The following is a 27468-nucleotide window of genomic DNA, read 5'->3' on the forward strand; positions in this document are numbered from 1 at the left end:
CACTGACTTCTTAACGAAGCTCAAGCTCTGAGCTGTGTGGAAGTTGACAGATTCTTTGGTTGGGAGAAATGGTTTTGGGCTTTAAGATTATTCAGTCAGTCACTTACTGGTGTTACTATGGTAAAAGTGAAAGAAAAAGTAAAAGTTGCTCAGTTGTGTCCGACTCTTTGCAACCTCATAGACTATACAGCCCATGAAATTATCCAGGCCAGAATACTGGAGTGGGTAGCCTTTCCCTTCTCGAGGGGATCTTCCCAAACCAGGGATCAAACCCAGGTCTCCCATATTGCAGGCAGATTCTTTACCAGCTGAGCCACAAGGGAAGCACTTAACTACAGTTGGTCATCTAAATTGGCTTGCCCATTGATGGGTACCTTCTCTTAACACCTCGGTTACCTCCATTGCTTCAGAATGCAAGGCTTCCCACAGGCAAGGTATGAAGCATATTTTGACTCTAGGCCTTTCCACACCCTTAATTCTACTGAAAATTGAGGATTTTTTTTTTTTTTTTTTTGCCTAAATTAATAAGCAGTTCTAAAAACTATCTAAAATGCATAGCTTTTTAACAGGGCAATTTTAGGAGAAAGCAATAAGAGTTTGGGGGAGGCTTTGCAGTTTTTTGTCTGCTTTGCACTTAGTAGAGAAGCACAAATAAAGTTAATCTGACAATGACCAATTTGAACCAACTTTGAAAAGGGTGTTTTACAATAATAGTAAAAAGATAGGAGAGATGCACTCAGTGTACTTTATAGTTTGTTTGTCAACCTTAATTTCAATTGATAACAGGATTCCAGTGCCTTGACTTGTCCTTTCAGTTGTGACTAAGTAAGTACCTATAAATTGTAATGGTAGTTTTAAAGAGAAAGGTAATACTGGGGATCCAGTGAATTAGCTGTTGTTCATATATGTCTTATTTGTAGGGGGGTTTACAAAAGCCGATGTGACTTTTTATTTCCTTGTTTATTCTTTTTCTAAATCTTATGGCAAATACTCAAGTCTGATGTTTCTGAGAGTTATACCATTGTGTAATGACTACCAGGCAGGGACCTATCACGTGACCAAGATTTAACATGTCCTTCCACAATAAAAGGCCCAGACTGTATCTTAGTATTGTTGCTACTGATAATCTTCAACTGTTAAAATCAGATAAATGAATCCCAACTAAGAACACTTAGGTCTTTAATTTTACAATGCAATAACAAGTAGCTGTTATTCATGTATTTAATTAAACAGAAGTTTGCATTAATGTTAGATATTCTTAAATACCTTTTTATGAGGAATAATTTTAGATTTATTGAACATTTGCAAAGAAAATAGAGAAAAATTTCCTATTTTCACCCATCTTCCCCTGATGTTAACCTCCTACACACACAACTGTGTGACATTTGTCAAAACAAAGAGATTAACATGGGTATGCTACTACTGATATTAACTAAAGTACAGACTTTATTCAGATTTCACCAGTGTTTTTCTAGTGTCCTTTTTTTGTTCTGGGATCCAGTAGAGGATCCTGGTTTTTTGTTTTTAAATTTATTTATTTTTTTAATTGAAGGATAACTGCTTTACAGAATTTTGTTGTTTTCTGTCAAACCTCAAGGTGAATAAGCCATAGGATCCTGTAATTTTTTTTTTTTTTAATCACCATGTTCCCTTAGTCTTCTTCCATTCTGCGGCAGTCCTTTATTTTAGTGCTTTTGAAGAGAACCGGTTGGATATTTTGTAGAATGTCTCTCGTTTTGAATTTGTTTTGCATTTACTTTTTCATGACATTTTCTCAGGATTAGTTGGGGGTTATGGGTTTTGGGGAAAAGCCCCACAAATGTGAACTGACTCATTTCATGGGGAAGGTTCATAATATCAACCTAGCTTATCACAGGTGATATTAATTGTAATCATTTGGTTAAGGTGGTGTCTGCCAGGATTCTGCACCACATAATTAATGTTTCCTCCTCTCTCTGTTTTATTCAGTAAGAGCAGTCCACATACAAGTGCTGACTGTGGATAGTGGAATTAAACTTCACCTCCTAGAGTGGGGAATATCTACGTATTTTATTTGTAATTCTGTGAAGGAGATTTGTCCCTTCTCCTCAGTTGTTTAATTATCCAATATGAACTTATCAGTATTTTATTCTTTGGGTTATAATCCAGTAGTACTGTTATTTATTTTGTAAATTCTGAGAAATAGAACTTACTTGTTCTGGATTTGTTTGTATAACTATTGTTATGCACAACCACAGTCAGTAAATATACTATTTGCTCATGATTGTTGTGATATGAGCTGGTATAAAATTTGCATCTGTTCATATTATCACTCATTCTCATTTAAGAGAGGCCTGTGGGTAACATTTCCTTGGTGCATCTATACCCTCTATTCAGGATTAAAAATATGTGGAAGAGAACAGTTTGTCTTCTCTCTTGCACATTGCTTTTTGTTTCTGGCATTGCATTCATAGTATCATAGTAGATACTATAATGAATTAATAAAAACTTGGACAATAGTGATAATCTATCTTTGAAGTTCAGTTTTTAGCACATTAGGTGAGTAGTATAGATATTTCTGTGGTTCTCGTAACTACAATTTATCCTTGAACACCACTGGTTTGAACTGCATGTGGATTTAATCCACTTAAGGTATTTTTTTTCCTAATAAACATGTACTATAGTACTATACTATACCATGGTTGAATCCATGGATGTGTAACTATGGATATGGAGGGAATAACAGTAAAGTTATAAGTGGATTTTCGACTGTGCTTAGGGGCAGGAACCTCTAACCCCCAGGCTGATGAAGGGTTAACTGTATATTCATCTACAAAAATGAGAAAAAGAAAAATAAAATGCTGTGGAGGGCTTACTTTTTATGGAAAAAGAATGCATAATGTTAAAAATACACTCAAATAGTTTTTTTTTCCCCTAGCCAACTCTAAAACTTGATAAAAGAAAATTTAAGCCAAGGAAAACCAGGTTCTAAACTTATGGAATATCTTTAGACAATAGAGTATGCTGTTTTGAGAAGGCAGTGCTGATAATGTAAATGGGGTTTTTGAAAAGAAGATGGTGGTAGCAGAGCCACGCCAGCACCCACAGAATCTCTCTTTATAACCTGCTAGACTCTCCATCCTTGTCTGAGAAATTAAGGTGATAAGACAAAATGTCCTCCAATGGAAAAAGTATGAAACAGACAGGTTATATAGACTAATTCCAAATTACATGATCAGTTGCACTGTCATTTATCAGTCCATAAAATTATGAAATAAATATATGATGACCTCAAGACTATTAAGAAAACTGCTAAGAAACATCTGGATATTGCTTTTTAAGAAAAATAGGGCTATTGCTTTAAACATGAATAACATGTAGCGCTGGCAATGAAATGGGGAGAAAAAGACTCACAAGGTCTTCCTGTGATTTTTATGAAAGAGAGAAGAACATTTAAATTGAAGAGAATAAAAAAGATTGAAAAGCATTACTGATGTATAAATGGAACATGAGAAAGCAAAGCACAAAGAATCATCATATCTTCAAAGGAGAGTTCTAAGAAGCTGACTGATTCAGTCATTTTACTTGCCTTTCTGGGATTTCTGAAACATACATAAAATATTAGAAAAGTTTTATGACAGAGTCCCATGGGTCTTCCTATTGCTCCCTTCCCCCAAGGGAGCAACAGCTGTCTCACTTGGAATGGAGAAATACACTCAACTTGTCAGTATGTTCAGTCTAGAACAACTATGAAGACAATGCAGAATTCACATTTGAGGGAAATACACAGCTTTAAAGAAAGTCTAGGAATAGACTCTCTGAAGAACAGGTATTTCTCTGAGGAGAACATCAACTGTGTTTAACTAATACCCTTAGAGAGATTCAAGTACATATTGCAAAGAGGCTGTTTAGTACAGTGGCTAAAAACATCAGCTTTGGAGCCAGACTGCCTGCATTTGAAACCTGGTTTTACCACATACTAATTCTTTGAGTCTCAGTGTACCTTAGTTTCCTCATCCATAAAATCAGCATAATTTTACCTAATTTATATAGTTGTCTTCATAATTAAATAAATTAATTAATGAAAAATGCCTCAAAGAGTACTAGGCACATAGTAACCATTCAATCAACATTTTTATTAAAACTACTCCTGTCTGTATGTGTCATAGCTTATTATAGTTTTTGCTCTTTGTCCTTAAAAAATTGGCTTCTGTGATAAAGAACCAGTTGTAAATTTTGAAAAGTAAAGAGTTGCTTGCTGAAATGATCAATTAGTAGACCAGACACCACTGAAGAACAAATTAATGAGTCAGGTGACCAAGCTAAAAGATTTTTCTTAAATGATAGGAGATGAAAATTATGAGAGGAAAAATCCAGAAGTTCTAACATCTATCTAAGAGATGTTCCAAGTAGAAAGTCTGAAGGAATGAAGAAGAGAAAAAAATAGTATTTTCTTAAATAATGGAAGGATTATTCCCAGCTTTAAAGAAATTCGTATTAGAAGAGTATACTAACTGCTAAGCAGAATTAGTGAAAAAGTTGCATACCTATATTCATACTGGTAAAGTTTCACAAAACCAGGGATACAGAGAAAATCAGTAAAGCTTCCAGAGGGGGGAAAATTAGGTTATGTACAGAAATCAGATTGATATCAGACTTATTAGCTGTATCAAGTTACAGAAGACTGGGGGCAAAATAGCTTTGAAATTTTGAGGGGAAGATTACTGGGAAGTCTCAAGTTCTGTTCTAAGCAAAATTAGCCTCCAAAATTGAGAACAACAATGAAAATTACATTTCAGAAATATGAAGACTCAAACATTTTTTGGCAGAAATTCCTTAAGGAGGACTAACAGAAGGATGTGAGATATAAGAAACAAATTATAAGAGAATCCAACAGACTTACTGAGTCAAATCTAAATATTTAGAAATATTCCTTGACACAAAAGGAATAGTAGTAGTAATAATAATGGCAATTTGGGGGAACTATTGGGTGATTTCTTCAAATTTTGGAAGAGGGACAAGAGGAAAGCATACTTTTTTGTTTAGGGGAAGATTGATTATTAACTCAATGCTGACAGTTATTTAAATTTTGTTAGAAATAGAAGAGTGAAGTTATTTAAATTTAAATGTTCGAAATAGAAAAATAAAGTAAAGCATGACCTTTAAAATAGTAGAGTTTATAATTTCCAAATTACTAGAAGAGGGGTGAGCAGTTGTGAAAGGGAAAATTTTTTGTTACATTTTTATGTTCCTTGATGCAGTATCCTTGGTATTATTGTAACTTAATCATGATAATAGTGATTACTTATTGAATACTTTGTGCTAAATAATCTTGTTTATTTCTTACAATTCCTATTAGGTAAAATACTATTGTGGCATTATGCTTATTATTACATTTGGGATCAATGAGGACAATGGCTTAAGGCTGATCAGCTGGTTTGTGGTGGCTCCCTGATTCTAACCCACACAGTCTCACTCCAGAGTCACACAAAGCCTACAGACTGCACTGTGGGTGTAGGTGTCTTCAGGTGAAAGAGGAGAGACATGTAGGTGTCTATCAGGTGGCTATCACTGACAATAAATATAGTGGGTAAGCAGCAGTTGAACACGTGTCAGTAAGACCTATGCTAAACTTATTTATCTTTGTAGAATATAGTATTCTAATTTGAACTTGTTTTTGCTTAGTCACTCAGTCATGTCCAACTCTTTGAGACCCCCCACCAGGGTCCTCTCCATGGGGATTCTCCAGGCAAGAAAACTAGAGTTGGTTGCCATGCCCTCCTCCAGGGGATCTTCCCAACCCAGGGATCCCACATTGCAGGTGGATTCTTTACCATCTGAGACACCAGAGGAAGCCTACAAATACTGGAGTTGGTAGCCTATCCCTTCTCTGAGGGAACTTCCTGACCCAGGAATCGAACTGGGGTCTCCTGCATTGCAGGCAGTTCTTTACCAGCTGAGCTATCAGGGAAGCCCCAGTTTGTACTTACTCAAACCAAATAACATGGTCAAAATCTTTCAAGCTAGGCTTCAGCAGTATGTGAACCAAGAACTTCCAGATATACAAGTTGGATTTAGAAAAGATAGAGGAACCAGAGATCAAATGGCCAACATTCGTTAGATCATAAGAAAAGCAGAATTCCAGATAAACATCTACTTCTGCTTCATTGACTACACTAACACCTTTGACTGTGTGGATCACAACAAACTGTAGAGAATTCTTGAAGACACCACCATACCTGCCTCCTGAGAAACCTGTATGCAGGTCAAGAAGCAACAGTGGAACCAGATGTGGAACAGTAGACTGGCTCAAAATTGGGAAAGGCATATGACAAGGCGTATGTATGCTGTCACCCTGCATATTTAACTCCTATGCAGAGTACATCATGTGAAATGTGGGGCTGAATGACTCACAAGCTGAAATCAAGATTGCTGGGAGAAATATCTTCAACTTCAGATATGCAGATGGTACCACTCTAATGGCAGAAAGTAAAGAGGAACTTAAGAGACTCTTGATGAGATTGAAAGAGGAGAGTGAAAAAGCTGGCTTAAAACTTAACATTCAAAAAACTAAGATAATGACATCTGGCCCCATGACTTCATGGCAAATAGATGGGGAAACAATGGAAACAGTGACAGTATTTATTTTCTTGGGCTCCAAAATCACTGCGGACAGTGACTTCAGCCATGAAATAACCAAAAAAAAAGTCCAAATAACGTCCTACAACTTTACTAAATAACCAAGTAAAGTCCAGAAACTCAAATAAAACCCTACAGTCTTTTAAATCATTGATTAAATGATGTAATGATAGTTCTATATGTTTTCAGGGTCCTCCAGTATCTACCTAATGACAGTAACTATTGTCTTAGTTGTGTTTGATTGCAAGAAACCACCACTCATCCCCTCTAGCTGAAATAAGAAAAGCATGTTGTAAAGATACATATATTGTAAAGATACGCAGTAAGGGAGATGGGAGTCTTGTGGATATTCAAGAGGAGAAACCAAAGACTGACCAGCCCTTGTTGAAAACTGCCTTTTGTTCTGGATCACAGTCAGCTTTAGGGGCCTCAATAGCAGAAGTTGTTTAGGTCTTCACTACAGTGCGCCCCCTTTATTTTGCCTCAGGCACTACTGTCTCTATTATCTGCTTTTTTGTCCTCTGTTTGTCTTATATACCAACTTGTTTTCTCCATGGTCCCAGGTAAAATTTCTGAGAGAAAACACTGACTGGCCAGATAGTTACTGTGCATGGCCCGGGGTTTTCATGCTTCATGGACTGTCAGATAAGACTATTGATTATCTGCCTTAAGTCAGGTATATTTACCACAGTTCAGTACAGTTCAGTTGCTCAGTCATGTCTGATTCTTTGCGACCCCATGGACTGCAGCACACCAGGCTTCCCTGTCCATCACCAACTCCTGGAGTTTACCCAAACTCATGTTCATTGAGTCAGTGATGCCATCCAACCATCTCATCCTCTGTCATCCCATTCTCCTCCTGCCTTCAGTCTTTCCTAGCATCAGGGTCTTTTGACATGAGTCAGTTCTTCACATCAGGTGGCCAAAGTATTGGAGTTTCAGCTTCAACATCAGGCCTTCCAATGAATATTCAGGTCTGATTTCCTTTAGAATGGGCTGGTTGGATCTCCCCCCAGTCCAAGGGACTCTCAAGAGTCTTCTCGAACACCACACACAGTTCAAAAGCATCAATTCTTTGGTGCTCACCTTTCTTTATAGTCCAACTCTCACATCCGTACATGACTACTGGAAAAACCACAGCCTTGACTAGACGGACCTTTGTTGGCATAGTAATATCTCTGCTTTTTAATATGCTGTCTAGGTTGGTCATAACTTTCCTTCCAAGGAGTAAGTGTCTGTTAATTTCATGGCTGCAGTCACCATCTGCAGTGATTTTGGAGCCCCCAAAAATAAAGTCTGTCACTCTTTCCACTGTTTCCCCATCTATTTGCCATGAGGTTATGGGACCAGATGCCATGATCTTAGTTTTCTGAATGTTGAGTTTTAAGCCAACCTTTTCACTCTCCTCTTTCACTTTCATCAAGAGGCTCTTTAATTCCTCACTTTCTGCCATAAGGGTAGTGTCATCTGCATATCTGAGGTTATTGATATTTGTCCCAGCAATCTTGATTCCAGCTTGTGCTTCATCCAGCTCAGCATTTCTCATGATGTACTTTGCATATAAGTTAAATAAGCAGGGTGACAATATACAGCCTTGACGTACTCCTTTCCCAATCTGGAACCAGTCTGTTGTTCCATGTCCAGTAACTGTTTCTTCCTGACCTGCATACAGATTTCTCAAGAGACAGGTCAGGTGGTCTGGTATTCCCATTTCTTTCATAATTTTCCACAGTTTGTTGTAATCCATACAGTCAAAGGCTTTGGCATTTACCAGAGAAATTCTAGTCATTTCTGACCAGGGAGGGATTCCAGCTGGGAGAAACCTGGCTTGTCTAGGACTGCCTCTTCAGTAGCAAGGTTGAATTTGCCATAGAGAAAGGGAATATGAGCAATGTGTTTAGTGGCCATTGCATTTTAAAAAAAAGAAGTCACACTGAAAATAGCAATGGGATTTAGAGATTGAGTAGTACAGAAAGGGAAGTACTAAAGACTTTGTACACATGGCTTGAGAACAGATCCTTTGCTTATGCTCTTGTCAGCCTGATAACACATAGTAACTGGGTTAAAATGTCTGTTTAATTTGGGATTTAATTTTGGATGAGTTACTAGTAAATATTAAGTTCTTCTTTGTATTTTAATAGCTAGGTTTGGCTTGAAAAGAGGTTTTGGAGAATTTTGAAAATCTTAGAATTTAGCTAACTCCTTTAAGAATATCCTCTGGTGTATCTGTTATTTAATCCAAGGTCAGTGCTGAATTTAAGGTATGTCATGAGATGCTCATTATGAAAGTAATTTATAGTAAAACCCCAAAACTCTAAAATATATTTTTGAAATGTGGTTATTGGTTAAAATTATATGTAAATACTTGTTAAATTGATTCTAGGTTGGGCTATGCAGGCTGCTGCCTATATCTTCATTCATAGGAAATGGAAGGATGACAAGAGCCATTTTGAAGACATGATTGATTATTTTTGTGATATCCGTGAACCACTTCAACTCCTTCTGTTCCCTGAGGGGACTGATCTCACAGGTAAAGTGGCCTGGGCTTGGATCACAGAACTTCACAACATGAAGGCACTCTGAAATCAGCTATCTAGTCTAAACTTCTTGGTCCTCAGGCAACTGAACACCAGCGAGATTAATGACCCATCCCTGGAGTCATTCAGTTAATCAGTGGCACATCAGAACCCAGAACTCCTGGTGTTTAACCCATAGAATTTATAATTGGCAACTCCAAGAAATAGTGTTTTTATATATTAGTGTTATATATTAAATTATATACTTAGTATGTTTATATAACTAATATATATTATATATGTTTATATTATATAACTAATTATATATTAGTATGTTTGATTTTTATAGTTAAAATTCTAGTAGTAGTTAGATCACAGAGGGTAATACTGAACATGATATTGGCTGCATATTGTTTAACTTTGAAATTATATTGTAAGTTGTAAGTTTATTGATTCCCAGAGCTGAATTATCATTGGGAAATTTTAATGGATAGACTGCCATATTTACATTTTTTAATATTTAGAATGTGTAATAGTTAAATTTGGGTACTGAAATCAGCTGTATTAGAGTATAGAAAGTCATTTACAGAAATGATAGATTTATATTTGTGAATGCCAAAATGTACACCAAAGAGTGGCAACTTTGGAATTTATTTAGTTATTAAAAGTAATTGGATAAAAGCTCATGGGTTGCTGTTACTTTGGTATATCAGTATAAAAATGTTCATCCATTAGATGTTCAGAAGTTATAAAGTAAAGCAACCTAGATGCCCATCAGCAGATGAATGGATAAGGAAGCTATGGTACATATACACCATGGAATATTACTCAGCCGTTAAAAAGAATTCGTTTGAACCAGTCCTAATGAGATGGATGAAGCTGGAGCCCCTTATACAGGAGTGAAGTAAGCCAGAAAGATAAAGAACATTACAGCATACTATCACATATATATGGAATTTAGAAAGATGGTAACGATAACCCTATATGCAAAACAGAAAAAGAGACACAGAAATACAGAACAGACTTTTGAACTTTGTGGGAGAATGTGAGGGTGGGATATTTCAAAAGAACAGCATGTATACTATCTATGGTGAAACAGATCACCAGCCCAGGTGGGATGCATGAGACAAGTGCTCCAGCCTGGTGCACTGGGAGGACTCGGGGGAATCGGGTGGAGAGGGAGGTGGGAGCGGGGATCGGGATGGGGAATACGTGTAAATCCATGGCTGATTCATATCAATGTATGACAAAACCCACTGAAATGTTGTGAAGTGATTGGCCTCCAACTAATAAAAAAAAAAAGATTTAAAAAAAAAAAAAAAAAGCTAGACTAATAAAGAGCGGTATTCCTCAAGGGAAAAAAAAAAAAAAGAAGTTATAAAGTAGATATTTTAAACTTTTTTCACTCTATTTTTTCTCAAGTATTGTTTTTAAGTATTGAACTTAACATATATTTGAGTATTTTCAGGGTCCAGAATACTCATTATTCCATGATATAGTTGCATGTTTTTAAAGTCAAAACAGTATTTGCCAGATAGAGGAAACAGACTGATCTTAAAGCTTAAAAAAAATTTTTTTAACAATATTTTACAAATAGTTTTGAGTTGGGATATGATTTTCTTTTTTTTTTTTCCCCAGGTAGGCTAGCAAATTACCTTTGGTGTGAAAAAGTATTTGTTAAAGGTGTTTTTTACACCTTTATGATTTTACACCTTTCATGATTAACTTTAAACTTGGGTTTTTAAGCCCAAAGAGAATGTTTTATGATCCTCTTTAGGTTCTGAATCCAAATTGTTTGTACATTTTAAAATTAGTGCATTTAAATGTAACTTTAAATATATTCTATTTTCATGTGTTATCATTGTTTATAAACTTTTTTTTTTTTTGCTTATGCAAGTAATATACACAGTACTACACAAGTTAATTTTGGGAGATTTATACTTTTTGTACTTAATGTTATATTGTAATATCACACATTGTTAGTCATGGTTGTTCAGAAAAATAGAACCACCTCTGTGTGTGTGTGTATGTGTGTGTATGTGTGTAGAAAGAGAGGGAAAGAGAGAATGGGTGGGTCAAATTAGGAATTGGCTCACACGATTGTGGAAGGTGGTAAATTAAAAATATATAGGGTATGTCCACAGGTGGAGACTAGGGGAGAGGTGCAGTTTGAGTCCAAAGGCAGTCTGCTGGCAGAACTCTTTTTTTTTGGTTTGAGGAGTGAAAGTCGCTGAGTCATGTCTGACTCTTTGTGACCCCATAGACTATATAATCCATGGATTTCTCCAGGCCAGAATAAGTGGGTAGCTGTTCTCTTCTCGAGGGAATCGTCCCAACCCAGGGATCGAACCCAGGTCTCTCATATTGCAGACAGATTCTTTACCAGCTGAGCCATCAGGGAAGCCCAAGAATACTGGAGTTGTTAACCTTTCCCTCCTCCAGTGGATCTTCCCAATCCAGGAATTGAACCAGGGTCTCCTGCATTGCAGGCAGATTCGTTACCCACCTGAGCTACCAGGGAAGCCCTTGTTTAAGGAGATTAGTCCTTTTCTCTTCAGGCCTTCAAGCCCTTAAGTGAGTGGATGAAGCCCACTCACATAATACAAAGTCTACTGGTTTAAATATTAATCTCATCAGAAACACCTTCACAGATACAGCTGAAATAATGTTTGACCAATATCTGGGTCCTTTGACCTAGCCGATTTTGGTATACTATCACAATTGGTATTAACCATCACAATTAACCATCACAATTGGTATACTATGATTTTGTGTTTTGTTTTCCTGGTTTGGAAAGGAAAGCTTTTCTTGGTATTTAACAACTATAATGTTACATGCAGTTCAACACCCTTGTATATTTAGTAAACTTCTTCATTTAATAAATATATGAGTGCCCAGAGCCTCATATACCAAAAAATCTCTACTTTCATGACGCTTACATTCTAAGAGGAAAGACAGATAAAAAAATAATAAAAATATGCCAGGTATTCATGCATGCCTTACAGGAAAAGCAAGATGAGGAGAGAGTTATAAAAGATGGGGGCGTAGGGTGCTGTTTAAGTAAGGTGGTTTGAGAAGGCCCCTTGAGTGATAGTTGCTCAGTAATGCCTGACTCTTTGCAACCCCATGGACTATAGCCTGCTATAACCTTTGTCCACGAAATTCTCCAGGCAAGATTACTGAAGTGGGTCGCCATTTCCTTCTCCAGAAAAGACCCCTTAACTTTTCATTTAAGTAGAGACTAAATGAACAAAGAAGAAGATCATGCAGATGTTCGAGTAGAAGGCATTCTGGCTAGAAGGAAGAACCTGAGGTGGAACAAGACTGGCTGGTTTGAGGACATCTGAGCAGCCAGTATCACTGGAGTGGCAGGGCATGCTGGTGTTAGAGGAGCCAGCTAACGAGACAAGAGGCTGTGGCGAGAAAGTGAGATGCTAGTCCATTAGTCCTAATAGTCACGGAGTTTGGGGGTGGGCAGATGAAGTGGGGAAGCAGGAGAAAATCTGCATCTCTGATCTGTGTCTGATTATTTCTGTCTTTCCACATCGTGCCCGTGCCTTTTAGAACTACTTGCACCTGTATTCACATTCTACATCAGAGTTCAGTTTTGGTCTTCAGATCCCCCAAGTCTATGATCAGCTGGAAGGGAGAACTGAAGAATAGCTACCTATTCATCTTTGTGGTAACTCTGGGATTCCCCATCCCATGTAAGGTCCTTCCAGCTGTCTATAAAATACTGTTCTGTAGTCCCATCCCATGCCCAGAATACCCCCAGAATGAGAGAGGAGCTTATTCCTTTTCTTGTTTTTGGGCTTTTACTTTTGACCTGCTAGAGATCTGTTTAATTTTTTGACTCAGTTTACAGGAGTGTTCTTTGAGTGTTTTAGTGTTGTGGAATCCATCTATGCTTTTTTGAGATTTTGAGAACTCCATGGTCTTAAATTTACTCCTCAGAAAGTAGTATTTATTTATATAGTTGTTTTTTTTTTTCACCCCCTGGTGACTTGGAATGGTCTGAATTTCAGGATGCAGCTGAGAATTGCAGGTTCTAACATCTCTGTCATCAGAAAGTATTTCATGATCTCCACCAGCAGCTGAGGCCAAATTTCTGAACACTATTTTTTCCAAATATAATTGTTGAATAACGGGCTTGGTTCTTCTTGGAACTTATAAAGTTACCTCATGGAATGGAAAAAGTTTTTGCCAACAGTTGGAACATATACTTGACTCGGTGACTATATTCAGCCAAACCATGTTCAGATGTTTGTGCATGATGTGCTAATCACGTGCCCATTCTGTCGTGGAGTGGTTTTAGTTAGTAGTATAAGTGTGCTGTGTGCCTGAGCAAGGAGATACTTCACTTTGCACTGAAGCCCTAAGTTATTGGGTTAAAACAGTGTTGATCTATTTGGCAAATTGGTGGTTATTTCTTCTGGATGTACAGATCCTTATGTTTTATTACTATTTTAGTTTTATTTCATCTTTATATTCTAGTATTTCAATTTTTATTATGTAATGACTATTTTATGCAAATTTTAGTTATTATTTTATTTATATTTCAGTTTTCATTGTGTATTGACTATTTTATAAAATCTCTGAAAGAATTTTAAGGATTTGAATGTTATAAAACATCTTTAATACCTTATTATAAGAATTTTCAAAATCTTAGTAAGTAGGTAACTCTAGGATTATTGTTAGGGATTTAATAAAGTATTTCTATCATTTGATTCAGCATGTTATATTGAATAATTACAGAAAAATTAATTGCCATTTTTATAAAAAATTCTGTACTATTTCCTTTCTTTACTTATGTCTTCTACTATTGTTTTGTTTAGAAAATAGCACGACTCGAAGTAATGAATTTGCTGAAAAGAACGGACTTCAGAAATACAAATACGTCTTACATCCAAGAACTACAGGCTTTACTTTTGTAGTTGACCGTCTAAGAGAAGGTAAGCACCTGTCTCAAAATGTACTTTTTTTATGTAAGTGGCAAAAATTGGTGAACTTCACATATAGCTCTTTTGAATTTACAAAGCACTTCTTTATACTTTATTTCAAGAAATAAGAATAATAGTGTATTTTTATACTGACTTGACTCCATGCACTAAAATGTTTTAAAAGAATCAAAAGAAAACATTTTTTCTCTTTTTTGGGGATAGAAAATAATAAAATAATACATATAGTTAGTCTATCATTCCATTTTAAAATGTTTCTTAAAAGTCGTAAAACTGTCTTGAGAGTATCATCTATAGTTATTTATAGCTTAAAAAATATTTTTATGTTCATTATTCCACTCAGTGCAACAAATGATTCTGGTTGGTAGAAAGGAAGTACTGCTACCTCCAGTTTATTGTTAAACAGAATTGGCATCCAAGGTGGTTAGTAAATTTCCATAGGTCATGGATAGAACCTCATTCTTCTGCTTCCTACTCTGTGGCTCGTAGTACCCTCTGCCCCTCATGTCCTCTAGAACCATGTTTATCAAAGGGCATCTAGAGATAATGTTGATTCCATTGACCATGTCACACTCATTTAAATGTTTACATTTTGATATTTTTATGGGGAAAAAAGCAATTGTACATTTTGTTCTAGCTGCATACTTAAGTAGTTATATCTTCATACACACATGTACATACAAGTAAATAATAGACATATGGATATATATGAAAAAGGAACTATCCAGAAACACCCTAATTGGCATCACTGTTGTTCCTTTAGGGTTTAACGTACTTTAAGATGTAATGTATAACCTCATTTAGTGAACCCTGCCAAAAGAAGTATCTCTACAACTAAGTACTCATGAGTTAGAAGAAATGTATAAAAAGTCCAAAATCACAATGGTATAGTAAACTAAAGATGTTATCCCTATTAGTTTGACTTGCTTTTGGAATTCTGTGGTTATAACTAAAATGAAATGGAAACATGGGCTTGATGGTCATATTGTTTATGACCATCTACCCATAGAAACTCATGGAGATCACAGTTCTTTCGCCTATGGAATAGGACAGGGAGCCCCAAGACACTAAAGCAGTGATCCTGCTATTTGTTTTTCTTCCTCAAAACATGGTACCACTTACTGTGGCATTCAATTTAGGCTCAACCTTCTCATTCCATAATATGTTTTTTATTTTCTAATTGATATTTTATAGTATTTAATGATTACTTTTAAAGTATTTTTTTAAAGTACTTTTTTAAAGTACTTTTTTAAAGTACTTTTTAAAGTATTTCTGACATCATGGAACATGCTGTTGGAACACATCTTTTGCTAATAAAGATCTTTTTAATTGTAGGCAGGATAATGGAGAAATTATTTTACAGTGGATAAGGATATATCTGGAGAACTATCTGTTCTGAAATCTGGAACATATTTTATTAGCAAACTGATTTATAACTTTGGGGAACATGTATTACTTAGTCATCACTCAGAGTACTAGTTAACAACCACAGTATATAATTTTTCCTGCCCAAACTGGCAACTGATCTTCCCCCTTCAATGTACCAGTCAAAAAAAAAAAAAAAGGTAATACAGATGACTCCATTTGCTTTAGCTAAAAAAAGTTGATGAGTCTCTCTACTTCAGTTAGAAAAGTAGAATGGGTCCTATATACTATGATAATAATAGAAACAAGAAATGTGATGGCTATAATTATAATAGTAATCTAATTAGAACAGTAGCTAACATTTATTGAACATTTACTAAGTACCAGGCATTATGCTAAGTGCTTTGTATGCGTAAAGTCAGTTAACCCTCACAACAACCAATATTTAACTTGTAGAGCAAAACTAGAGCAGAAATTGAGGCAAAGAATCAGTTCAGAGTTATTGGAATATAGTTCATCTGACTGAGTAGGCTGTGGTCCTTCTACTGTAATATGGTGCCTCTTATATTTATAGTGTGATTTCAGTTAAAGCACCTTTGTAATAATAGTGAGCTGGCTGACTTCTTCAAGGAAAGTATTTGAAAGAAAAAAGAGGCTCAATGGCCAGATAATGGAGGGATGGTAGTCACAAGTTGAAGTGGTTGTGATGCTACCTGAGATGACAAGGTGAGCAGGCACAGTCTGGTGGGGGTGAGGAGGTGTCAAGTGAACAGAGAGAGAATAGGTTTCATCAAGAATCAGAGGTAAAGTGGTTCTAAGACCACCATCTAGTCAGAGTGTCCTTTTAGAAAAGCAGTCTAATACTCAAAAAGGGCCCAACACAACTTTCTTATCTTTTTGAGATCTGCTTTTAGTAGTCAATTAAGTGAAAAAGCAGCTTGTGTTAAACAAATGACCATCATAAATAAATATTCCAGTGGAAGCCCAGAGACCACATATTAAAACCAATTACTGAAGAAATCTTTGAAGACAAGATGGCAGAGTAGAAGGACTCAAACCTACCTCTTCTCACTAAAACACCAAAATCACAACTGCTGAATAACCATCAACAAAAAAGACTCAAACCTACCAAAAAAGATACTCTACCCACAAAGACAAAACAGAAGCCACAAGAAGATGGTAGGAGGAGCACTTTCATGATATGATGAAATCCCATCCCTCTGATGGGCCACCCACAAACTAGAAAATAATTTTATCACAGAGGTTCCCGCACAGGAGTGAGAACCGAGATGAGAGCCCTGTGTCAGACTCCCCAGCCTGCGGGTCTGGTATCAGGAGGAGGAGCCCGCAGAGCAGTTTAGCTCTGAGGCCAGTGGGTCTTGAGTAGAGGGGCTCCACAGGACTGGGGGAAACAGATGCCACTCTTGGAGGGCACAGACACGGTTTCGTGTGCACAGGGACCAAGGGCAAAGCAATGACTCCATAAGAACGTGGGCCAGACCTCCCTGTGGGTCTTGGAGGGCTTCCTGAGGGAGACAGAGGTAGGCTGTGGCTCACTCTGGGGACAAGGACACTGATGGTTGACACCTAGGGGATTCTCATCAGTGTGAGCTTTCCTGGAGGTTGCCATTTTGGCACCAAGATCTTGCCTTACCCAACAGCCTGCAGGTTCCAGTGATGGAACGCTTCAGGCCAAACAACCAACAGGGTGAGAACACAGCCCCACCAATCAGGGGACAGGTGCCTAAAGTTGCCCTGAGCCAACAGCCGTCTATAAACACACCCTTTGACACAGCCCTGCCCTCCAGAGGGATGGAACCCAGCTCTAACCACCAGGAAGCATGCACAAGCCTCCTTGGACCAGGCTTACTTACTGGGGGACAGAAACCAGAACCAAGAAGAATTATAATCCTACAGCCCAAGAAACAGAGACCATGAACATAGAAAGTTAGACAAAATGAGATGGCAGAAAAATATGTTCCAGAGAAAGGAGTAAGAAGAATAAGTAAGCAAACTAGAGATAGGTAATGTATTTGACAAAGAATTCAGAGTTTTGATAGTAAAGATGATCTAAGATCTCAGAAAAAGAATGGAGGCACAGACCGAAAGGATATGAAAATGTTTAATAAAGAGCTAGAAGCTTTAAAGAACAAACAGATGAACTAATACATTAACTGAAAAAATACACTGGATGGAATCAATATCAGAATAAATGAGGCAGAAGAATAAGTGAGCTGGAAAACAGATTGGTGGAAACCTCTGCTGCAGTACAGAATAAAGAATAAAAGAATGAAAAGAAATGAGGACAGTATCAGTTACCTCTGGGACAACATTAAACACACCTTGCATTCCAGGGGTCCCAGAAGAAGAGAGAAAGGGCCTGAGAAAATATTTGAAGAGATAATAACTGAAAACTTCCCTAGCCTGGGAAAGGAAACAGTCACCTGAGTCCAGAAGTACAGAGAGTCCCATACAGGAGAAACCTAAGGATGAACACACAAGACAAATAATAATCAAATTGGCCAAAATTAAAGACAAAGAGGAAATATTAAAAAGCAACAAGGCAAAAGCAACAAGTAGCATAAAGGGATCTCCCATAAGGTTATCAGCTGATTGTTCACCAGAAACTCTGAAGGCCAGAAAGGAGTGGCATGATACATTAAAGTGATGAAAGGGCAAAAGCTACAACCAAGAATACTATGACCAGGAAGACTCTTGTTCAGGTTCCATGGAAAGATCAAAAGCTTTACAGACAGGCAAAATCTGAGAGAATTCAGCACCACCAAAACAGCTTTGCAGCAAATGCTAAAGGAACTTCTCTAGATGGAAAAGAAAAGGCCACAACTACAAACAAAATTACGAATGAGAAAACTCACCAGTAAAGGCAAACATACAGTAAAGCTAGGAAATCATCCACTCACAAATGTAGTATCAAAATGAGAAACTCTGACAAGAGGAAATTACAAATGAAAGATGTTGGAAATGCATTTGAAATTAAGAGTCTAGCAACTTAATTTGTGTATGTGTGTATATCCATGGATATGTGTATGGATACACACACACACACACACACACATATAGACTGCTATATCAAATCCTCAAGGAAACAGCAAACCAAAATTCTACAGTAGACACACACAATAAGTAACACAAACAAAACACTAAAGATAGCCGTCAAATCACATGAGAGGAAAACAAAACAGGAAGGGAAGAAAAACAACCAAAAAAAAAAAAAAAAAGCAAAAAACACACCCCAGACAATTAACAGGATGGCAATAAGAACATAAATATTGATAATTACTTTAAATGTAAATGGATTAAGTGCTTCAACCAAGAGACAGACTGGGTGAATTGACACAAAAATCAGACCTGTATATATGCTGTCCACAAGAGACCCACTTCAATCTAGGACACAGACAGACTGAAAATAAAGGAATGGAAAAGGTATTCCATGGAAATGGCATTCAAAAGAAAGCTGGAGGAGTAGTACTCATGTTAGAAAAAGCAGACCGTAAGAAAAGACTACTACAAGAGACAAAGTAGGATACTACATAATGATCAAGTGATCGAGAAGATAAAACAACTGTTAATATACATGCACCCAACATAAGAGCACCTCAATCTATAAGGCAAATACTAACAGCCATAAAAGGAGAAACTGACACAGTAATAGTGGGGACTTCAACACCACACTTAGATCAATGGACAGAATCATCTAGAAACAAAATCAATCAGGAAACATTGGCCTTAAGTGACAAATTAGATCAGATAGACTTAATTGATACAAATTGACTTATTTACAAAATAGAAATAAAACTCAGACTCTGAAACCAAACTTACGATTACCAAAGGGCAAATGTGGGAGGAGGGATAAATTATGAGTTTGGCAGTAACATCTACATAGTACTGTATATAAAATAGGTAATCAGCAAGGACCTAATGTATAGGATCGGGGACCCTACTGAGTAATCTGTGACAACCTATATGGGAGAAGAACGGATATATGTATAACTAAATTATTTTGCTGCACACCTAAAGTTAACACAACATTGTAAATCAACTATACTCTAATATGAAATAAAAATTAAATTAAAAAAACAATTATCATGAGGTAACATCTTTACTGCTAACTCACACACATGTGCTCGCTTTGGCAGCACATATACTAACTCACGCATGTAACTGAATTCACCATTTCTGACACCTAGTAGCTAGCACAAGGCAGGTGAGAAGTTTAAGACATCAAGAAGTTATGGTTAAGAAGTCTTAGCAGGAAATACTGAAAAAGAGAAAATGCATAACAAAGAAAGTAGTTTCTGAGCCTCTGTTTACAATATACTTCACCAAGACTAAGAACATTTAGAAACACACACTTAACTTGAAATACAGCACCCATTATATAACATGATGCAGATGTGTTGTTCTTGTAATAATAATGGTGAAAAGTTTTTCCTGAGTACCTTGATCTCCATCATTTTTGTACTTGATTTTATATTTTTACTAGATTATAACCGTCTTAAGGATATGTATTGTCTTTCACGTAATAAAGACTAAATCAGTATTAGGTGGGTTGAATGTTTTCTTTTGTCTGAATAGATAAGCACAGTGTACTGCCATCTTCCCAGCGCTATGTGTGTTACACTGATCGGTCTCTATCATGGGAAGTTTATTTTATATGTACCTCTAATCACAGGACAATTCAGTAAGTGATTATGTAACTCTTTTTGGTACTAGATTAACCCAGATCCAAAAGAAGTTGCTCACTTAGAAAAGAGCTTTTCCATGAGAAAGTTTTTGGTTTTGATTTTTAGTTACACAGTGTTAATAAATTTATCACACAACTTAAAAATTTTAACTTAATGCACCAAAATTTAGTTATACTCATACCATCACTGCTGCTATATTATTTTTAACAATAGTAGCTTTATTCTTCTTTGATTTTAATCAAGTAAGGATTTCCTCCAACCATTGGTTTTGTTACATGTTTGGAAGCCATCACTGAGTTGTAACCATGCAGTATTGCCTTCATCATTAGATGGCACAAGTGTGCACATTTGAGGCAACTTAAAATCAAGTTAAAGTAGTTGGGAGTGAGAAGTCAAACACTCCGTTGAACAAAACCCTGCCTTCAAGAAGTTTATAGTCTTCCTGGATAGATAAGAATAGTGTTTATGGAAATATAAAAAAAAAATAATATGACTGCTTAATTATGTGCTGGGTTGTGTGGTATATAGTATAAATTATTATGCTGAATTACACAATCACTTCATGGCAAATAGATGGGGAAATAATGGAAACAGTGACAGACTTTATTTTCTTGGGCTCCAAAATCATTTCAGATGGTGACTGCAGCCATGAAATTAAAAGACACTTGTTCCTTGGAAGAAAAGCTGTGACCAACCTAGACAGCGTTTTTAAATGCAGAGACATTACTTGGCCAACAAAGATCCATCTAGTCAAAGCTATGGTTTTCCTGTAATCATGTATGGATGTGAGAGTTGGACTATAAAGAAAGCTGAGCACCAAAGAATTGATGCTTTTGAGCTGTGACATTGCAGAAGACTCTTGAGGGTCCTTTGTACTGCAAGGAGATCAAACCAGTCAATCCTAAAAGAAATCAGTCCTGAATATTCATTGGAAGGACTGATGCTGAAGCTGAAGCTCCAATTCTTTGGCCACCAAATGTGAAGAACTGACTCATTGGAAAAGTCCCTGATGCTGGGAAAGATTGAAGGCAGAAGGATAAGGGGACAACAGAGGATGAGATGTTTGGATGGCATCACTCGATGGACATGAGTTTGAGTAAGCTCCAGGAGTTAGTGATGGACAGGGAAGCCTAGCGTGCTGCAGTCCATGGGGTCACAAAGAGTCAGACACGACTGAGTGACTGAACTGACTGACTGACACAGTTACAGATATATTCAGTGAAAAGAGCTCATGTTGAAATACTCAGGTAAGGCTTCTTCAAGAAGCTTCATTTCCCTTGGAGCTTAGAGACCTTATGTAATTAAGATAGGCAGAAAAAAATTAAGGATGGCTGAGGAGAGGAACAGGAGAGTATAAGAACGGGCACTGAGTTTGGGCCAGGTGGAGCTGAGTGGTCAGCTAGGGAAAAACCAATCTGATTGAACTGAAGACGTGTGCTGTAAACTAACAGATGGTACTTAAGAAGGTTGTTTGGAGCCATTATTGTTGAAAAACTAAATTCCTGCTCCCGAAGAGTCATGTTTTTATTTTTTTCCATTTCTAGATCAAGTCATTCAGCAAACAGCTCACGTGTTAAGATGCTACAACATATGGATATATTTAAGTTTCAGATTTGAAATAAAATGTTTTTTTAAGTCAAAGTAAAACAATCCATATTTTAGCTTGTATTTAGTTCATATGCCTAAATTCTGAATATGAAGAATACTGTCTTGCCACTAATCTAGAGGATATACACTTAACAGGTAAAGATTAAGTAAATTCCCACTAGGCATTTTGGATCAGGACACCTGACCAAAATTCCTCAGTTTATATTCAGGGAGAGAGAAGTATTAACTGAACACCCAGATTACACTTATAGGATCTGATAGTCCTGTGTTAGGCTCCCTCATTTTGGTCTGTGGTAGTTATTTGTTCTGAGAAAGCTGGTGGTTTTCTAGGAAGTAATAACAGTATATTGATCATAGAGAGCTCAGTCTTAAGTGGCATTTTTAGACCATTTTTATGTCTCGGGCTTTTTGCTACCTACTGATAACCCAGTCTGTTCTTGCCCATAGTGGCTGTGTAAATGGGGGACGAACAATGGCCAGCAGGAGTCATAACACTGCATATAACTTAATTGGTGAGCCTCCCCCAGGATTGCATTTCAATGACCGTTCCTACCAAACAGCGTGTTCAAGGAGGCCAGGAAGAAACGCAGACAAACTATTGGAATATTCTGTGCATTAAGTTTCATTGCACTCTGACCTGTTTATGTGACTTTTTTATTGCTGGATACTGTTTATAAAATACAATAAGACCCTTCCCTTATGTTAAAAAAAATGTAATTGTGGAAGTAGATCTCTGAGATTTATTAGAATATTTCCTGAGACCTAAATTTTCATCTTTCCCCAAATTTGCAGATATCTTTGTAGACTCTCTTTTGAGGCCATTTTTAAAAGAACAAAGCTTTTATCTATGGTGATGAATAAAATACAACAAAACCTAAAGGAAATTTGGATACTGATCAGTGGGAAATCACACAAATCAACTAAGTAACTTGGTCTTAACACATCATGAAGCAGAAATGATCCACACTTGCCTGAGCAAAATTATATATGACCATATGTTAAAGAACTTTGGAGTCGCTTATTTCAAATCTTTGAATGCCATGGTACTGCTTTAGATCATAAATGGCATTTATATTGTTCGTTTTCATTTTCTCTCTCTTTGTCATAGTAAAACATCTGAGATGCTCACTTCGGACAGATCTTGCCATTGTGTTCAGTGAAGAAAGTCATGACAGCCTTAATTAAAAATGGTAGAAACCCTATTCTGTCCATAAAAACAACCAGGTCACATTTATCAAGTACTTGCCAGGTTCCATGCACTGAACTGTTCACATGTTGCTGTCATGCAGTAGAATTGCCCAGGGAGCTTTCTAAAACATACATACTCGGGTTTAGGCTCAGATCTGCTGAATCAGAGTCTGGTGGTACACTCCTGGGCTCAGCTACCTCACTAGCTACTTTCTTACGGATCGCTTAGTTTTCAAAGCTGTGCTTCCTGGTGGTTTGCCTTGTGGTACACCAAAGGAGACTGACTCAGTTAGCAGCTTGCCCAGGTCTCAGTGGCTGCTGAGTGGAGTACAGTGAACTCAGGTCTCTTTGATGCCAAAGCCTATGTTTCTTCCTACTGTGTAATAAGTTAACAGTTTTTCTATTCTAGATGCTACAAAAATATCATCATCATTGTGTAGAGGTTTTTTCTCTGTTACCCAGGTTGCTCTCTGATATCCTTGGCTATACTATGAGTTTTGTTTAAATGGAAAAATACATTAAGGATTTCCTTTTTGTAAGCACCTCTTTTTTTTTTCTGATTCCTTTATTTACCAGCTCTTCCTTTATTTTTCTGATCCTTAAAGCTTAAACTATCTTTCCTTTCAAATTGTAGTTTTATCTTTTTCTTTCTTTTTGCCACCAACTCTCAAATAGCTTGATGACTTGATATTCTCAATATTAGCTCTTTTCATATATATGTGTGTACACACACACACACACACACACACATATATATAGGATGTGTATGTGTGTGCTGAATTGCTTTAGTCATGTCCAACTCTTTGTGACCTTACAGACCATAGTCCACAGGCTTCTCTGTCCATGGGATTCTCCCAGACAAGAATACTGGAGTGGGTTGCCATTTCCTTCTCCAGGGGATTTTCCCAAACCGCCAGGGATCCAGCCTCCATCTCTTATGTCTCCTGCATTGGCAGGAAGGGTTCTTTACCACTAGTGCCACCTGGGAAGCTGCATATATAATGATATATATCTTTTTATTTATCGAAAAAAAAAGTAGTTGGAAAATTAATTACGAAAAAGAAAATGGCACCCATAGTCTTGGCAGGCATTTCTCAGAAACATCCAGTGCCTTATGACTTACAGTCTTCTTCTGTCTCTTCACATTTTATTTTTAAAATCTGGGTAAATTCTATTTTGTTTGTAAAGTTTTTTCTTTTTTTACTTGCTATAATGTGCACATTTTTACCATTCTTACATTATTTTTTATAAGTATGCTGTGTTAATGTATGCATGGGGCTTCATCAGATAGAGGTACCACTTTATTTAATGAGGCCTCTATTATTCAGTTAAAATGGTTTCCAGTTTTCCACTTTTTTTTTTCTTTTTCCTTTTCCTTTTTTTTTTTTTTTTTTTATTAGTTGGAGGCTAATTACTTCACACAGTTTTCCACTCTTATAAGATAATGCCAAAGTGTGTGTACATCTCTAATTATTTCATTAGGATATATTTCCAAATCTAATTACTGAGTCCAGGGTATATATTTTTTTAAGTTTAAAAAAAAAAAATTTGTTTTATGCTCCTCTCCATTTCATTCAGTCACCAAATTCTATGATATTGCCTTGGAAGCATCTCTTAGAGAAACTTCCTACATTTCCAACAGTGGCCCCATTCAGTGGGGTCTTTTCAGTCTTCCAGGCTTTCTCACTGGTCTGCCTCTGGTGTCGTCTTTGCTAATCCATATTGCACACATTTAACAGTTGGTCTTCATAATGTATGACTCTAATGTAATTATGTGTGTTTTCGTTTGTTCAGAAAATGTTTCTTGGGCACATATGTTACATGAATTGCTGAGTAAAATGCATTATCATTCAAGAGATATGAATAAAAAGTAACTTAAGCACATACTGAAAAGTTAGTCCTTCTTGACATGGAAGAGGTGGCGTGTGAGCCGAGAAAGAATAATGAGGAATTTTCCAGAGAGAAAAAAACATTTAAATAGTTGCATTACTTCCATATTCCTTAGTCAGGACTTTTTATAATGTGGTTCTAATCTATTTTTTAGACTTTATGCAGTGTGAGCCAACCTATTTGAATTAATGGACTATTCCTGACTGTGCCTTATGCTTTGTGACTTTTGCCTCTGGTTATATCTGTCCAGGCTAAAACCTGCCCGGTTTTGCTCTTATCTTTAACCTCCAAATGCTATTCTTCCCTTAATGATCTTCATCTAAGGGTCCATTCTCATTTCCCCTGCCTGGCAGACATCTGGACTGAATATCCTTTTCCTCTCTAATAGGACTTAGCACTTCCCTTAATAGCCACTTTAATACATTTTACCTCTTACCTTCCTAAAAGGACAGCAACAGCCATGTCACCTAAACCATTAAGGGCAAAGATTTTATTTCTAAATCTAATGAGTACGTTCATGCTTTTATCTTACTTTCCTCTTAGCAACATTTGGCACTGTTAATTCTTCTTGATATATGCTCTCCCTTTGGCTTTTCATTTTTTCTCCTACTTCTCTGGCCTCTTCTCAAGACTTTTTTTGCAGATTCTTCATTCCTTTCTGTGTTCCTCATAAAGGTCTCCCAGACTCCTTTGTTCTATGCCACGCATTCTCCCTGGGACATGTCATTCAGGGTGGTGGCTCAGATAATCATCCATGTGCTCATGACTCCTAATTCTAAATCTTTAGTTCAGAACCACCCAGTTCAGAGCCATATATGTGACCTTTGCCACATGGAATTTGTGCAGGCATTTCAATATGCTTATAATTGAGTTTATCATTCGCCCTAAACTTCATTTCCTTCTCTAGTCCTCACACCGTGGAATCATCATCATCATTGTCAATCAGGCCACTTCTAGGTGAATGTGACAGCACACTGCATTAGGCACTTGGGGCCTAGAGTCAAAAGACCTGGTTTCGAATCCTGGTTTCCTTGGGACTAGGAAGTATGTGGCTGGTCAGATCCATTTCTCTCATTAAGCTTCATTTTCATCTTCTGTAAAATAGGTGTAATAACAGTGCTTACTTCCTGTGATTTTATAGGATTCTTGAGGATTCAGTAAAGTCAGGCATGTAAAGCACTTAGCCCGTGCACGTGTTTGTGTGTGTGTACTTAGTTGCTCAGTTGTGTTTGACTCTGCAATCCCATGGACTGTAGCCCACCAGGCTCCTCTGTCCATGGGATTCTCCAGGCAGTAATACTGGGCCTGGGTTGCTGCCTCCTCCTCTAAGGGATCCTCCCAACCCAAAGATCCAACCCACGTCTCTTGCATTGGTAAGTGGATTCCTTACAACAGCGCCACCTGAAGTAGCCAAGAGCACTTAGCACAGTGCCTGAAAAATAGCAAGCACTCAATAAATGTTACAGTGCAAATTGGATTCTGTCAGCTCCTGGCGAATGGTTTCAGGTTTCATGTTCCAAGGTTAAATCTTCTCCTTTGACTGATTTGCCAGGCCCCATGTGACCTGGTCCTTGCTTACCTTTTTGGCCAACTGCCATCTCTGATGGTCCCACTGTCCTAGCCATGCTGATCTCCTCTCCTCACCCAGGGCACACAACACTCTCATCCTTCCCCTAGAGCAGAGCCTCTCCTCCTCAGCCTGAAGGTTGCAGCCTAGATGACATCATGTTCATTTGGGAAGCCTTTCCAGCTATTGTAAGACTTCTTTGTTCTCTATGTGAATGCTTTTCCTACTATATTTGCCCTATATAAACATTTTTTTTCCTGTGATATTGTCACTTACTTAATTATCCATTTTGTCCATTAACTCTCAGTTTCCTGACCATAAGGATCAGGTCAGGTCCATTGACAGCTTTTATCCTAGACTTCAGGACAGGCCTGGCATATTAAAGATGCTCTTCAGATTTTTTGAACCGATTGCTATTTGGTTGAGGTAGTTTATACCCTGCCATGGTTCAATACTGATTTAAAGTGGCAAACATAAATATGTGTATTATGATAACAGCAGCAGCACAACATAAGAAAAAAATTTAAGGTAAAGGGACAATAAAGGTATGAATTTAATAGACAAAGTATTTCTTAGAAGGTTATTATATATGTAAGATATATTATAAGCTCTATATTCCTATAAAATATGGGTCTATCAGTTGGCCTTGTGCTTTCTGGCACCATCTATAAATAAAGGAACCAAATGGTATCATTGACAAGGGGCCATAAGATTACAGTAAATCATATGCCTCCGAAGCAGAAAGACATGTAGAGAGAGGACGGTAGGGTAGCAAAGGCCAAGAAACAGCAGAGGTCATGAGTTGATAGAAGACATAATTAAAAGCTGTAGAGGAACCAGAAGGTATTAGAAGGCAGAAGCCATTTAAAAAGGAAAAGGAACTTCTCTGGTGGGAAATTGGATTCTTTCTGCCTGTTCATGGGACATGAGTTTGGTCCCTGGTCCAGGATAATCCCACATCTTGTGAAGCAGCTAAGCCCATGTGCCACAACTACTAGGCCTGTGCTTGGAACCCACAAGCCACAACTACTGAAGCCTGTGTCCCCCAGAGC

At 37.2% G+C, this 27468-nt stretch overlaps 1 protein-coding gene across 4 annotated transcripts in view; it reads left to right on the plus strand.

Moving 5' to 3' along the window:
* LCLAT1 (lysocardiolipin acyltransferase 1) overlaps positions 1–27468 on the plus strand; it is a 187066-nt gene that overhangs the window by 97972 nt on the left and 61626 nt on the right. For all 4 annotated transcript variants that reach the window (XM_061155106.1, XM_061155108.1, XM_061155107.1 and 1 more), the window contains 2 exons: positions 9002–9148; positions 13970–14086. In XM_061155106.1, the coding sequence (XP_061011089.1) occupies positions 9002–9148; positions 13970–14086 (264 nt within the window). The remainder of the gene's footprint in view (positions 1–9001; positions 9149–13969; positions 14087–27468) is intronic.

Source organism: Dama dama, chromosome 11 (genome assembly GCF_033118175.1).
Source record: "Dama dama isolate Ldn47 chromosome 11, ASM3311817v1, whole genome shotgun sequence".
In the NCBI taxonomy this organism is placed as follows: Eukaryota; Metazoa; Chordata; class Mammalia; order Artiodactyla; family Cervidae; genus Dama; species Dama dama.